This window comes from Ursus arctos, unplaced genomic scaffold, assembly GCF_023065955.2.
Source record: "Ursus arctos isolate Adak ecotype North America unplaced genomic scaffold, UrsArc2.0 scaffold_19, whole genome shotgun sequence".
NCBI classification, from domain to species: Eukaryota; Metazoa; Chordata; class Mammalia; order Carnivora; family Ursidae; genus Ursus; species Ursus arctos.
The window spans coordinates 24,029,510-24,041,591 of NW_026622863.1; the positions used below are offsets into that span (position 1 = coordinate 24,029,510).

At 47.8% G+C, this 12,082-nt stretch overlaps 2 protein-coding genes across 6 annotated transcripts in view; one reads left to right on the forward strand and one right to left on the reverse strand.

Annotated features, from left to right (window-relative positions):
* Positions 1–2: 2 nt before the first annotated feature.
* Positions 3–9,139, reverse strand: COG8 (component of oligomeric golgi complex 8). 3 transcript variants are annotated; one of them, XM_044382467.3, is made up of 6 exons: positions 8,766–9,139; positions 7,405–7,612; positions 5,721–6,548; positions 3,762–3,930; positions 2,800–2,970; positions 3–667 (listed from the first exon to the last, which is right to left on the reverse strand). In XM_044382467.3, the coding sequence occupies exons 1-6, from the start codon at positions 9,137–9,139 to the stop codon at positions 510–512; spliced, it is 1,908 nt and encodes a 635-aa protein (XP_044238402.1). In that variant the 3' UTR covers positions 3–509. The 3 variants fall into 3 exon arrangements, with proteins under 3 accessions (XP_044238402.1, XP_026350898.1, XP_026350892.1); XM_026495107.4 differs by lacking the exon at positions 3–667 and having other exon boundaries at positions 2,505–2,970; XM_026495113.4 differs by lacking the exons at positions 2,800–2,970; positions 3,762–3,930; positions 5,721–6,548; positions 7,405–7,612; positions 8,766–9,139 and adding an exon at positions 1,732–2,464.
* Positions 9,140–9,145: 6 nt separating this feature from the next.
* Positions 9,146–12,082, forward strand: part of NIP7 (nucleolar pre-rRNA processing protein NIP7) — a 60,436-nt gene continuing 57,499 nt past the window's right edge. For 2 of the 3 annotated variants that reach the window (XR_008960099.1, XR_008960100.1), the window contains exons 1-4: positions 9,186–9,451; positions 9,574–9,660; positions 9,758–9,896; positions 10,400–10,540. Coding sequence is in view for 1 of the 3 variants with exons in the window: in XM_026495115.4 (XP_026350900.1) it covers positions 9,396–9,451; positions 9,574–9,660; positions 9,758–9,896; positions 10,400–10,540; positions 10,749–10,868 (543 nt within the window). In the remaining 2 variants the exon portion in view is untranslated. Of the gene's footprint in view, positions 9,452–9,573; positions 9,661–9,757; positions 9,897–10,399; positions 10,541–10,748; positions 12,013–12,082 lie in introns of those variants that run through there. The other variant, XM_026495115.4, reaches the window with a different exon arrangement.

Consider the following 12,082-nt stretch of genomic DNA (forward strand, 5'->3'; position numbering starts at 1 on the left):
TGGCCATTTCTGTTCTGTTTTACTTACACAAGCAAACTGTTATCCGAGGCAAAGGACTCTGCAGGTAAGACGCACACAAGCCCTTTGTAAAAATAACTCAGTGAATATGGTCAACCACAGTCTTCACCTGCATTTTTCCACAAAGCTTTCAGATATTTTGTGACTATGTCATTATCAAATATTGGCTTTGGGGTAGATTATACAGGTCTATAAAATCATGTCTACTAAGAGTGGTTATTTATTTGCCCCACTTATTACCATACAAAAACATCAGGAAATGTCCACTCTTTGGGGGGAGTTCATTTTCTTCTCAAGTTGAAGGCAATATTTTGTGCATGGCTGATTTCAGGGCAAATATTTTTGATAAATTCCTCCAACCCGGTTTGGCAATTCACTGTTTTCTGTCAGACCAAACCAATATCAAGTTGATACCAGGCAAGCCATGCCCAGCTGAAATCTCAAGTGTTTGTGTTTTGCTTTCCAGAATCCTCAGATGCAGCAGGAAAAATTTAATCATTCACCTCCATCCAGTAGATGTTTGTAAATGTCTTGCTGTCCATTTTGTCGATAAACAGGCAGCCCTGCAAATGGTCCATCTCATGCTGGATGATTCGGGCTGCCCATCCACTCGCCTGCCACACCACCTGCTCCCCTTTGGGGTCCAGCCCTGCAAAGTAAGTTACAGCCTGGGTAAAGATATGCTTAACCGCATCATTTTTTTTTAAAAGACTTTATTTATTTATTCAACAGAGATAGAGACAGCCAGCGAGAGAGGGAACACAAGCAGGGGGAGTGGGAGAGGAAGAAGCAGGCTCACAGCGGAGGAGCCTGATGTGGGGCTCGATCCCATAACGCCGGGATCACGCCCTGAGCCGAAGGCAGACGCCCAACTGCTGTGCCACCCAGGCGCCCCTAACCGCATCACTTTTAATCTCCTTACCTTTTCCCTGCCTCTGGCTGTTCCTCTTCACCAGAGGCAACATCAGAAGGGAATGCAGACAGCAGCCCCTGTTCTTCCCAGAAAAGATGCCTCAACTCTGCCCATTACCAAGTATTCAGTGTGGTCCTAACTCTGACAATTAGGTTGCTGGACTTACTGGCTGAGGTGCTTCATTTCTGAACATTCTTCCCATTTCTGAAATACTGCTGATTTATTTCAATTCCTAAGTCTTTCAACTTGGTACACTATAAAATAAAGGGTACACTATAAAATAAAGGGATACCATTTACTTTCTGACCTGGACCAAGGGGCCTACTCAAGAGGAACAATCATCCCAACTCCAGCAACAAATCACATTCCACAAGGTATCCTGTGGTATGACAAACCAGCATCGGCTTATCACCCCATGCTGTGCAAAGCTGGGTCTCACTTCTTCCATTCCACCACGACGGATGCAACTGGGTAAAAAGTGTATGTGTAAGAGACAGCGAGCTAGAGGGCACAGAGCAGAGGACCTGGAGTGAGGTAACATCGGAACTAGGCCACGTTCCCAGTCCAAACCACGCCCCCGACGAGCTGGCTCTGCTGTCACACTAACCGCCATCCCCATCGGTCAGTCTTGAATCACGTCCACTGCGGCTGGGCCTGCACTTCACAAGCCTGCACTTTTACTGGAGCTTTGAGAAAACTGGTTCATGGGATCCGAGGTCGCCGCCTCCACGGGCGGGGGAAAAAAGACACACGCGTTTACCCAACCGCTCTAACGCCACCGCCCCTCCCCCCCTCCGCACCTGAGATCTGCACGGCCTGGAAGCGGGGCACGCAGGCCAGGAAGCCGGCGACGCTCTCGCAGCCCTCAGGGAAGGTGACCAGGCGGCTGTCTAGCACCCGTAGGCTGGGGTTCACGAACACGCGCAGGGGGAAGGGCTCCATCTGGCGGGCCTCGCGCAGGCGCGGCGCGCAGGCGCGGAAGAGCGCCTCGGGGAACTCTAAAGCCAGCACCTGCAGGGGCACCCCAAGCTGCGGAGCGCTCAGGCCCACGCAGCGCCGGCGCCGCATCACCTGCACCAGCCTCTGCACCAGCCGCTGCAGTTCGGGCCCCGCCAGCTGCGCCGGCTCCACCGGAGCGGCCACGGCCCGCAGCGCCGGGTCCCCGACCTGGCACACGCGCGGGTACGGCGGCTCGGGCGCGCCCCGCACCAAACGCCGCACGTAGCGCCAGTAGGACCGCCGGCGCGCCGGGCCCTCGAGGCCGTCCCCCGCGGGCGCGGAACTGCGGGCCCGGGCGCCGCCGCCCGCCGCTCCCCCTCCCCACGGTGGGGCCGGCCCCAAGCAGTGACGCGCCCGCGCCAACAGCGTGCCCAGCAGCAGCCCGGCTCCCATCTGGCCCCCAGTGCGCCAAGCAGAGCCGCCCGGCGCCCGCCGCCGCCCTCCCCGGCCCTCCCCGGCCGCCGTAGGGGAGCGCTCCCGTCGCGGGGGACGCCGGGAAGCGGAGTTCCCGCGCGCCTTCCGGGAGCGCCGGCGCGGTCCCCCGAGCGCAGCCCGCCTCCGTGACGTCAGCAGCTTTATTATTGAATTCCGTTTTTTACTGTGTAATCAACCATTTGCAAGCGTGACACAGAGGTTCCCCCTTTTGTTTGCTGTCGCGAATGCCTTCGCAGCCTCCCCCCTGGGGCTGCCCCGCGTTCTCCGAGGCCGGCCTCACCTCCCCGGGGACGCGGCAGGAAGCCTGGGTGCGGGTTAGGTGTCCGCACCGGGCACCTCAGCCTGCGGCTCGTTGGCTGAGTCCGCCTGGTCCTGGGCTGAGTCGGCCTGGTCCTGCGCATCCTCTGGGCGAGCTGCAGCGACGGGCTCCAAGCTTGACTCCTCGGCGGCGGGTGCTGGAGCTGCAAGCTCCGGCCCCAGCTCCTTTTCATCTAGACAGAGGACCAGCTCTCTCTTCGGCAGGAGGAAGGCAAGAGGCTCCTGGACGAGGCCTATGTTCACGTGCCCAAGGTTTCCGTACTTGGAGAGCTGAGTGGGTGGAATGCCTGACCCAGAAGGTAGAGAAAGGGAAACACAAAAAACGTTTAATAAATTTAAATATTGATGTGTCACAGGGAAAAAAAAACTTAGAGGATGTGGCAGGCACAATTTGCACATTTCTATACAGTAGAAGCCATCTTTGTGATATGGGACAGGAAGCCATACTATAAAGCGAGACTCTGAAGGTAATCTGGAACAGCACAGTGGAGAGTGGATCGAGTTAAGAGCCAAGAGAACCTCAGAAGGCACTGTCTTCCCTGTGCCAGGCCCAAGGAGAAAGCTGGGGGGAAAGTGGCCAACAGGCACTCTGCTGGTGTGGCCACTGGCCGACTGCCCTAAGGGAAGCTCTGCCTCCCCCAGCCCCCACTCCTGGCACAGAGAGAGTGGGCACAGGGAAGTGAAGACAAATTGGGAAAAATCTTAAAATACCTTCTCTGGACATTTCATATAATTAGAGTCATACAGTATGTGGTTCTCCTGTGACTAGCTTCTTCCACTTAGCCAGATATACACATACTGTGTTATTTATATGAAATGTCCAGAAAAGGCAAATCTATTATAACAGAAAGCAGATGAGTGGTTGCCAGGCGCTAAGAGTGGGATTGGGGAATGACTACATTGAGCGGGAGGGTTCTTTTTGGGGTGATGGAAATGTTCTAAAATTGGACAGTGGTGATAGTTGTACATCTCTGTATATTTACTAAAAAACATAGAATTTTACAAATGGGTGAATTATTTAATATAGGAATTATATCAATAAAGTAGTTTTAAAGGTCTTTTCCCTCCTTTCTCTTACCTAAGGTCTGTGCTATCTGAGCTGGTGGAAAAAGGACTTGGAGACAGCGATTTAAATAAGGAACAAGGTCTTCCAGGAAGACAGTGCAGAACTGGACAAAGAGCTCTTGCTCCCCACTGCTGAAAGCAGCCTCTTCTGCGCGATGGAAGGCCAGGATTGTTTTGGTTACCTAGGAGACAAGGGCACCATCAGTCACTAAAGTAGTCTGTCACCATCTGCAGTACCTGAAACTAAGCACAGATGTGCAGCCCTCAAGTTTTCATAAAGAAAGTCATTCCAGACAGTACATTATGTTACTTTCTTGTTTAAATTCAGAATTGTGGTCACTCTCCACAGTTATGTCACTTCATTGATATATTTCTGACCCAAACCCAACTTGTTTGATTACTGGCACACTTTCCACTTCCAGTGGAAGAGCATCAAGAGGTTCTTGATTCCTACAGGAAATGGACCAGAACTATATTGGATCCAGGAAAACAAAGCAAAACTTTTTTTTTTTTTTTTTTTTTTTTTTACTGAGTAAGGCCTTTGAGATTCTAGGAAGTTAGACCACTAAAAATTATAAAAGAACACAGAGCTAGAAAAGAAGTTCTACATACAAATAACAGAGCAACCTAGCTGATGTTCCTGGTTTAAGTCCTAGCTGTGCCACTTGCTGGTTTTGTGACTTCCAAGTGATTACTTAAACACTTCATGCCCTCTGTTCCTCAGTTTCCTTATCTATAGAGTAGCCTGCAACAGGACCTACCTCTTAGGGTTGTGAGGATCAGGTCTTAATAGGTATAATATATGATGAACACCACTTGGCATGGAGTAAGTTCTATATAAATATTAGCAGATTACTATTACCTGAATTTCATTGACTACAAAGTTTCAATGCTCGTGCTTTCTTCCTCTTACAGGACATTAACAGATTTTTTTTTTTTTAGTAACACAGGTGGGAAAGTTTATTAAAGCAAAAAGTACACTTTTGAGATATGAGAGCAGGCAAGCTCAAGAGTGAGAGAGTTGGACCCAGAAAGATTTGATGTAACCATGTCACAAATGCCACCTGGCTGACAGTAGTTATAAGATGTCATAAGTTGTAAGAAACATCCCTTTACCTAAAGGTTCAAATATATAAGAAATGTGCAGGATATCATTAGTTGTAGTATTTTTTCTATTATGTAGAATTCTAAGATGGTTCTTACGAATCCCACTCCCTGGTATCCACTCCTTTGTGTAATCCCTTCCCCTTGATGGCAGGCAGAATGTGTGGCTTGTTTCAAACCAAAAGAATATGGCAAAGGTGAAGAATTTTGCAGATGTTATTAAAGCCCCTAATCAGATGACTTTGAATGGATCAAGGGATATCCTGGGTGGGCCCGACTTAATCAAATAACCCTTTTAAAAAAGGGTTGAGGATTTCCCTAAAAGAAGAAACTCAACACAGGAGAGCTGCTCTCTGTCAGCCTTGAAGAATCAGAAAGCCACACTGTATGTGTGGAGTGAGATGGCTTCTAGGACCTGAGGGCCTTAAACCTACAACTGCGAAGAAGAGAAATCTGCCAACATGAATGAGCTTGAAAGGGGACCCCAAGCTTCAGATGAGACTGCAGCCTGGCCAACACTTTGCCTGTTATCTTGTGAGATCCAGAGCAGAGGACCCAGGACTCCCAATCCAAAGAAACTGGGACATGATAAATGTGTGTTGTTTTAGGCTATGTTTGTAGGAGTGTTATGCAGCAGTAGAAAACTAACACATTACTGAATCATTATTACAGGTGAGGCACTTCATGAATTGTTCTAGGTCCCATGATGGGGGACTAACCAGAGCTTTTTAATCAGAAAAAGTCTCTAAAAAACCCCCTAAGCCTAAGTCTGCAAACACCTATCACATAGACTGGTTTATTTTTTACAAAAGTCTGGCCACCTGTTACCAAAGAAAGCCCCAGTAGAGAGTCAACAGGATGCGCTCACCTTGGCAAGGGCGTCCTCCAGGGCCCTAGTCACATCCTGTGCCAGGGCCACAGGGCAGCAGAGGCGCAGATCATTGAAGGCAACCAGAATATTGTTGAGAAAGCAGGCAAGGGGTGGGAAATCTAAGAGCACCATAGGTGGCTGCAGGGTCCCCGGTTGAGTGACTGGCACAGCAGCAGGCAGGTTACTGCTGCCCAGGATAGCTGGAGCTGAGATGAGGGTGTAGGAATTCATTTCATCCTGGAACTTCTCCACTGCTTCCTGAATTGCTTTCTGGAAAGTGCTGATGGCCACCCGCTGGAAAACAGGAGCCAACTGGCCCCGGAAATCAACCCCCACCCGGCTGAAGGACAGCCCAAAGTACATGCACTGACCCAGCAGAGAGTCTAGACGACCACCAATCCCCCGGTGAAGGTCGGTCTCCAGCACCTGCAGGAATTGTGAGACTCTCTGAAGCACCCAGCCATAGAAGATGGCACTCTCATTCATAGTGTGCTCACCCGTGGCAGGGGGCAACAATGGGTCCTCATCTGAGAATATGGCACGGTACTGGGTGATGATATCGAACAGATGGACACGGCAGGCCTCAATGGTTTTTGTGATGTGGAAATAGGGATCATCATTAGGGATGGCAGTAAGGATGGAACGCAGCCAAGCATCTCGGGCCTGAAGAAACTTCACCCTCAACTCAGCCTCAGTGAAGACATCCATGCACCGCAGGAAGCTAATGACACGGAGGCAGGCAGGGAGCTGGATGTTGGTTCTTAGTTGCTGGATCAGCTGGCTCAGCATCAGCTGCATGGACTGGCGCACTTCGTTCACAATGCCCTGACAATATAGGGGGTCAGTTACACCACATTGGGAAAGACACTGCTGGGAACCCATTCCACTACCCCTGAATATTGCAGATCAACATTCCCACTGCTTTCCTGCTATATGAAGATCTCCTAAAGTTGATGTGTACAGGTTTACCAACAAAGATCTCATTCAGTGTGGCCACATGTAACTATTCACTGTGGCCTACAGGCCCTGTTTAGTTCTCCTGCCTCAGCCGCTTCCTAATTCTGTCTCCTTGCTCACTGCAATCCAGTCCCACTGGCTATCTTTGTTTTTCTTTCTTTCTTTTTTCTGTCTTTGTATTTCTTAAACACTCCCAAGTTGTTTCCTCCTCAGTCTGCTATACCTGTTCTTTCCACTTTCTGATTTGCTCTTTCCCTACATCTTCATGTGGCTGGTTCCTTCTCATCATCTGGCTCTTACCTTAAATATTCTCTCTCCAGCAGAGCCTTTCCTCACCACTCTACCTAGGGTACCTCACCCTAGGCTCATTCTACCCGTTCCCTAGTTTATTTTCTTCAGACAGTTACCATTATCTGAAAGGATCATATTATTTATTTACCAACTATCAGCTTACATTCATGAAAGCTAGGGCCTTCTTTGCTTTGTCTCATTCTGTCCCCAGCACTGAGATCAGTGTCTGGCACATGATTAATATTTATCACTTGAATGAATGAATGAATGAATGTATGTATGTATGTTTCATGTTCGAGCCTGCCTGCCTGGCAGAAACCAATATGAAACATGCAAAATTTCCCTAAGGTTTCTGCCCAAACGTTCAGTGAGGACCACAGAATTATTGATTACAAGAACATCAGTTTGAGTCCTTTTGGGGCAGTCTGGCTACCTGGATGACAGGGATGGAGGAGTATTTCCTTTCCAGTCGTCGTACATAGGCTGCAAGCTCCAGGGCCTCTTCATAATAGCTGTTCCGGACACAGGTGTCCATCAGCTGAGGAATCTCCAGGATTTCCAGGATTTCTGTGTGCCGGTTTAGAGTCAGGGTGTTCATCCGGCGGTTGGAGCTGATCTCTTCAGCCTCTTTCACAAAGTTTCTAGTAACAAACAGAAGAATATTGGTCACTCACTGTTCTACATCCAAATCTTAGCTACAATTACCAAGCATTCACTAGGAACCATATACCGAGCTGGATGGTTTATGACTTAATCTTCTCACTAAACCTGTGAGGTAAGTATTGCTATTCCTGAGGCAACTTTAATCCCAGAGAGACAAAGCAACTTGTCCAATATCACACAACTAATAAATGATAAAAATATGTAAGCCCAAATCTGCCACTTAACTAGAGGTGGCAAGGTACTTAGGCTTTCTGAACTCTTTCCTCATTGGTAAAATAGTAGGACCCACCTCATAAGGATGTGAGGATTAAATGAGATGATGTGTATAAAGCATTTAACACAGAACCTGACACAGTAAATGTTAATAATAGCTATTCTTTTTGTGATCACTAACCAGGCTAGAAGCTACAACCTTACCCTCAAGTTCCCTCAGCCTCTTAATCTTTTCTTAGGGTGTTGTTCCACTTTAACTCCATAGTCTTCACTTCTCCCTAATTGCAGAGACCTGCTTTATGAAGTCCCCTATCTATTCTGGAGGGCAGAAGGGACAGAAGCTATTGTCAAATATCCAAAGACTCAAAACTTAAACTTTTATTGTGAAAGGCTGAAAGGCAGAATTGATAACAGACTGAGGATCTAGAGAGGCAGAATATGGATTTAAAAGGAGAGATTTTTTTGATAATTTTTACTGCCTCCAAATGGAAGGATTTCGTTGTCAGCATTCTCTCAAAGTTTTGGACGGTCTGCCTGTGTAGATTATAGCTGACAACTGCAGAGTGTGGCTATGTCAGACCCAGTGTTAACTGCTTTGCATGGATTCTCTAGTGCTCACAACAGTCCTGTGAGGGAGGGACGTGCTGCTGGTTTCCAATTCTGACTGGGAACTTACTAGCTTCCAAGTGCCCCTAGACAGACAATCCCTAAGCTCTGTCTCAACTTTCTCATACATAAAATGGGAATAACAGTACCTACCTCGAAAGCTGTTGTGAAGCTTAAATGGATTTTTAAAATGCTCAGAGGAGAGCCTGACCGATGCATGGTAGGTGCTATGTAAGTGTTAGCTATTTCTTTCATCATAAATGTCAGCTATTACAGTTGCTAAAAGCCCCTTTACTGCCGAGCCCGCCGCACCTGCAGCTCTGCTGGAAGCTGGGCAAGCGATCGAGCAGGCGGCCGAGCGACGCCTCCACGTCGCCAAAAAGGCGGTGGATGCGCTCGGTGCACTCGGCGCCTCGGATGAAGGTCTTGTAGTTGGCAAAGGCCAAGTCGCGCGTCTGCTGCAGCAGCTGCGCTCGCTCTTCCGCCAAGCGCTCCGGCTCGCGTCTCAGCCGCTCCAGCCCGGAGCCGCTCAACTCCCGGAGGTAGCGGCCCACGTCCGGCCGCTCCCGCCACTGGGCCTCGGGGAAGCGGTCTCGGAACAGCGATGCCAGGAGCCCTTCATCCTCCACTTCCCCGAGAGCTGCTGCCGTGGCCGTCGCCGTGGCAGAGGCCGTGGTCGCCGCCATCTTCCGGCAGCAGCGTCACTTCCCCTCCGGCCCAGCGAGGGCGCTGGCTCGGAATCTAGGACCGGAAGCAGCCGGGGTTTCGTATCGGGCCGGTTTTCTTTCCCGACGGTCCTCCAGGCTACGGGGCGCCGGCGTGGGGAACAAATTGAAGGCGGCTAGAGAGGCAGGCTTTGGGGTTGCCAGGGAGCGGCCGGCGGCTGACTTCCGTTTCCGGCCTCTGAGGCACGCGGATTCGGTGTTGTAACCCAGCGGGAAAATGCGGCCTTTGACTGAAGAAGAGACCCGCGTAATGTTTGAGAAGATAGCGAAATAGTAAGACCGCGCGGAGGGAAAGGGGAAATGTGTGTGTGGCGGGAAGGGCGCGGGTAGAGTGGGGGCGCGGGGTCGGGAGGAGTCTTTTGGGGCGCTGTCTCCAGTCCTCCTTTTGCTTTCAGCATCGGGGAGAACCTTCAGCTGCTGGTCGACAGGCCCGACGGCACCTACTGTTTCAGGCTGCACAACGACCGGGTGTACTACGTGAGGTGAGGCGGTACCGGGTGGACAGCAATGGACCCGGGTGGAGGACTGGGTCCCACCAGCTTCCCTCATCTGACACCTTCTTCTTTCTTACCCCTTCAGTGAAAATATCCTGAAGTTGGCCGCCAACATCTCTGGGGACAAGCTGGTGTCTCTGGGGACCTGTTTCGGAAAATTCACTAAGACTCACAAGTTCCGGTTGCACATCACAGCTCTGGATTACCTTGCACCATATGCCAAGGTTTGTAGGGTGTTATTCAGCCGGCCACTGGGGATGAAGGAAGTCAAAGATGAGGGCCACGTCAGAACGCAGATAATTGGGCAGCTTCTCTGCCACGGAGTCAGTGCCAGCGCATGGAGAAGTTTGCAGGACCTGCTGCTTGGGCATGGTTGGGGTTCTGGCATGGGAATGCTGTGTGGTCGCATAGTCATAGTTACGCCCAGCAGAATAGAAAAGCCTATGCAGACCTCGCTCAAGAAAAGCAAATTGGTGGCTTTGGTGAGAGCGTAGTGGGATCCAGAAAAAGAACTTTTAAACTATCCATGAGAGAGACTGTAGAGTTGAAGAAAGAACCTCCTGGCAGTTCTGTCTAGGGAGTGAACAATTTGAGATAACCATCCATTTTTCTCCCTTCCTTAAAATGTGTTCAAGAAATTAATCACATATCCAGCAGCTGGCTTATTTGCAGGGATACAACAATTAGCATTTTAATGTCTTTTGGATTTAATTCTGTTTTTTTATAGTATAAAGTGTGGATAAAGCCTGGAGCAGAGCAGTCCTTCCTGTATGGGAACCATGTGTTGAAATCTGGACTGGGTCGAATCACTGAAAATACTTGTCAGTACCAGGGAGTGGTGGTGTACTCCATGGCAGACGTCCCTTTGGTGAGTAGAGATGGTAGCTGTTATAAAAATCAAGTATCTTTTTAATCAAGAAGGATGTATTTTCAGTCTGTGCACTTCAGAGACTAAATTCTCAGCACCTTTCAAATTTCTCAAAGAACTGTATTTTTTCATCTTCATTATTTCTACCCCTTAATGCGTGCCTATTGAATGACTTGAGTGAATCAGTGTCTCTTCTTTTGAATCCCAGGGTTTTGGGGTGGCAGCAAAGTCTACACAAGACTGCAGGAAAGTAGACCCCATGGCGATTGTGGTATTTCATCAAGCAGACATTGGGGAATATGTGCGGCATGAAGAGACTTTGACTTAAAACGAAATCATCGCAAGGACTTAATGGCTGTGTGGAAGGGCCTAGCTTTGTTTCCTGTGTCTGTGTAGGCTCCATCATCATGTTGAATTTTGTCAACACTGTGACTTCTTCAGGGACTTCTTAGTTTAATATTCTATTACGGACGAATGCAGGTTGGATTCTTATGTGGAAATGGCTCAAAAACGGTGTTTCAGATCTTTGTGTTCGTGACTAAATAGAATACTGTGTTTTATATTTGAATCAGAGGGCTTCTTGAGTAACAGGTTCTGAGTCATTGGAACTGAGGACAAGAATAGCTAGCTTATTGTTATCTGTGATAACACTGTTTTCCAAACTCATGATAAGAACACAATAGATTTTCTTCATTATTTATTAATACCATGAAAGTCAGATATGCCATATTAGAATGGTAGGTCACGTATGGGATTTTACAAATGAAATTTGGATAAAATAATAGAAGTTTGTTCTGCTAATTTTCTATGTAGTAGGTTCTGTGTGGTATGGAAGAAAACCTTGGATTCAAACCCCAATTCTGACACCTACCAGCTGTATGGCTTTAGAGGCGTCATTAAACTTTTATAAGCTTATTTTCTTCTTCTGCTTCAAAAACAGGTTTAACCATCTACCTAAGAATGGTTTGTAGAATTAGAAATCATGTTTGTAAAGCACTTAGTACAGTGCCTGGCAAATGTTAGGTGTTAAATAAATGGTAAGAATTACTTTTATATCGCATATACTGGCTATTTCTATTACTAAGGATAGGATCTCATGAGTATGGCTTGATTATGTATCTTGGTTCTTGTTCTCCTTTTCCTTAGATGGTATGATCCCAGGCTAATGTTATTTTCATCACCTTGATTTCTTAAAACGTGATTTCCCTTACAAACCTTTACTTACTTGACTGGAGTAGACAGAAAGCACTAATCAGAGACACCAAAATAATTCAGCTTCTCCAACCTTGCCCATGCCTGCCAAAATTATTTTTGGAATTATTAAAATGTTTTCAAAAATGAAAAAAATTCCACTAAGTTTTTTAAAACTGCCTGTACTATGAAACATTTCTTTTAAAATACTGCTTTTTTCACTGCTTATTTTAAATTTCAAAGGTGACATCTCTAAAAATAAAATTTTCAACTACAAAAAAGCAGTCTACCAATTCCTGTTTTTGTATGCAACATATAAAACTGAGATTGATATGTTTTGTCCCATTTTTT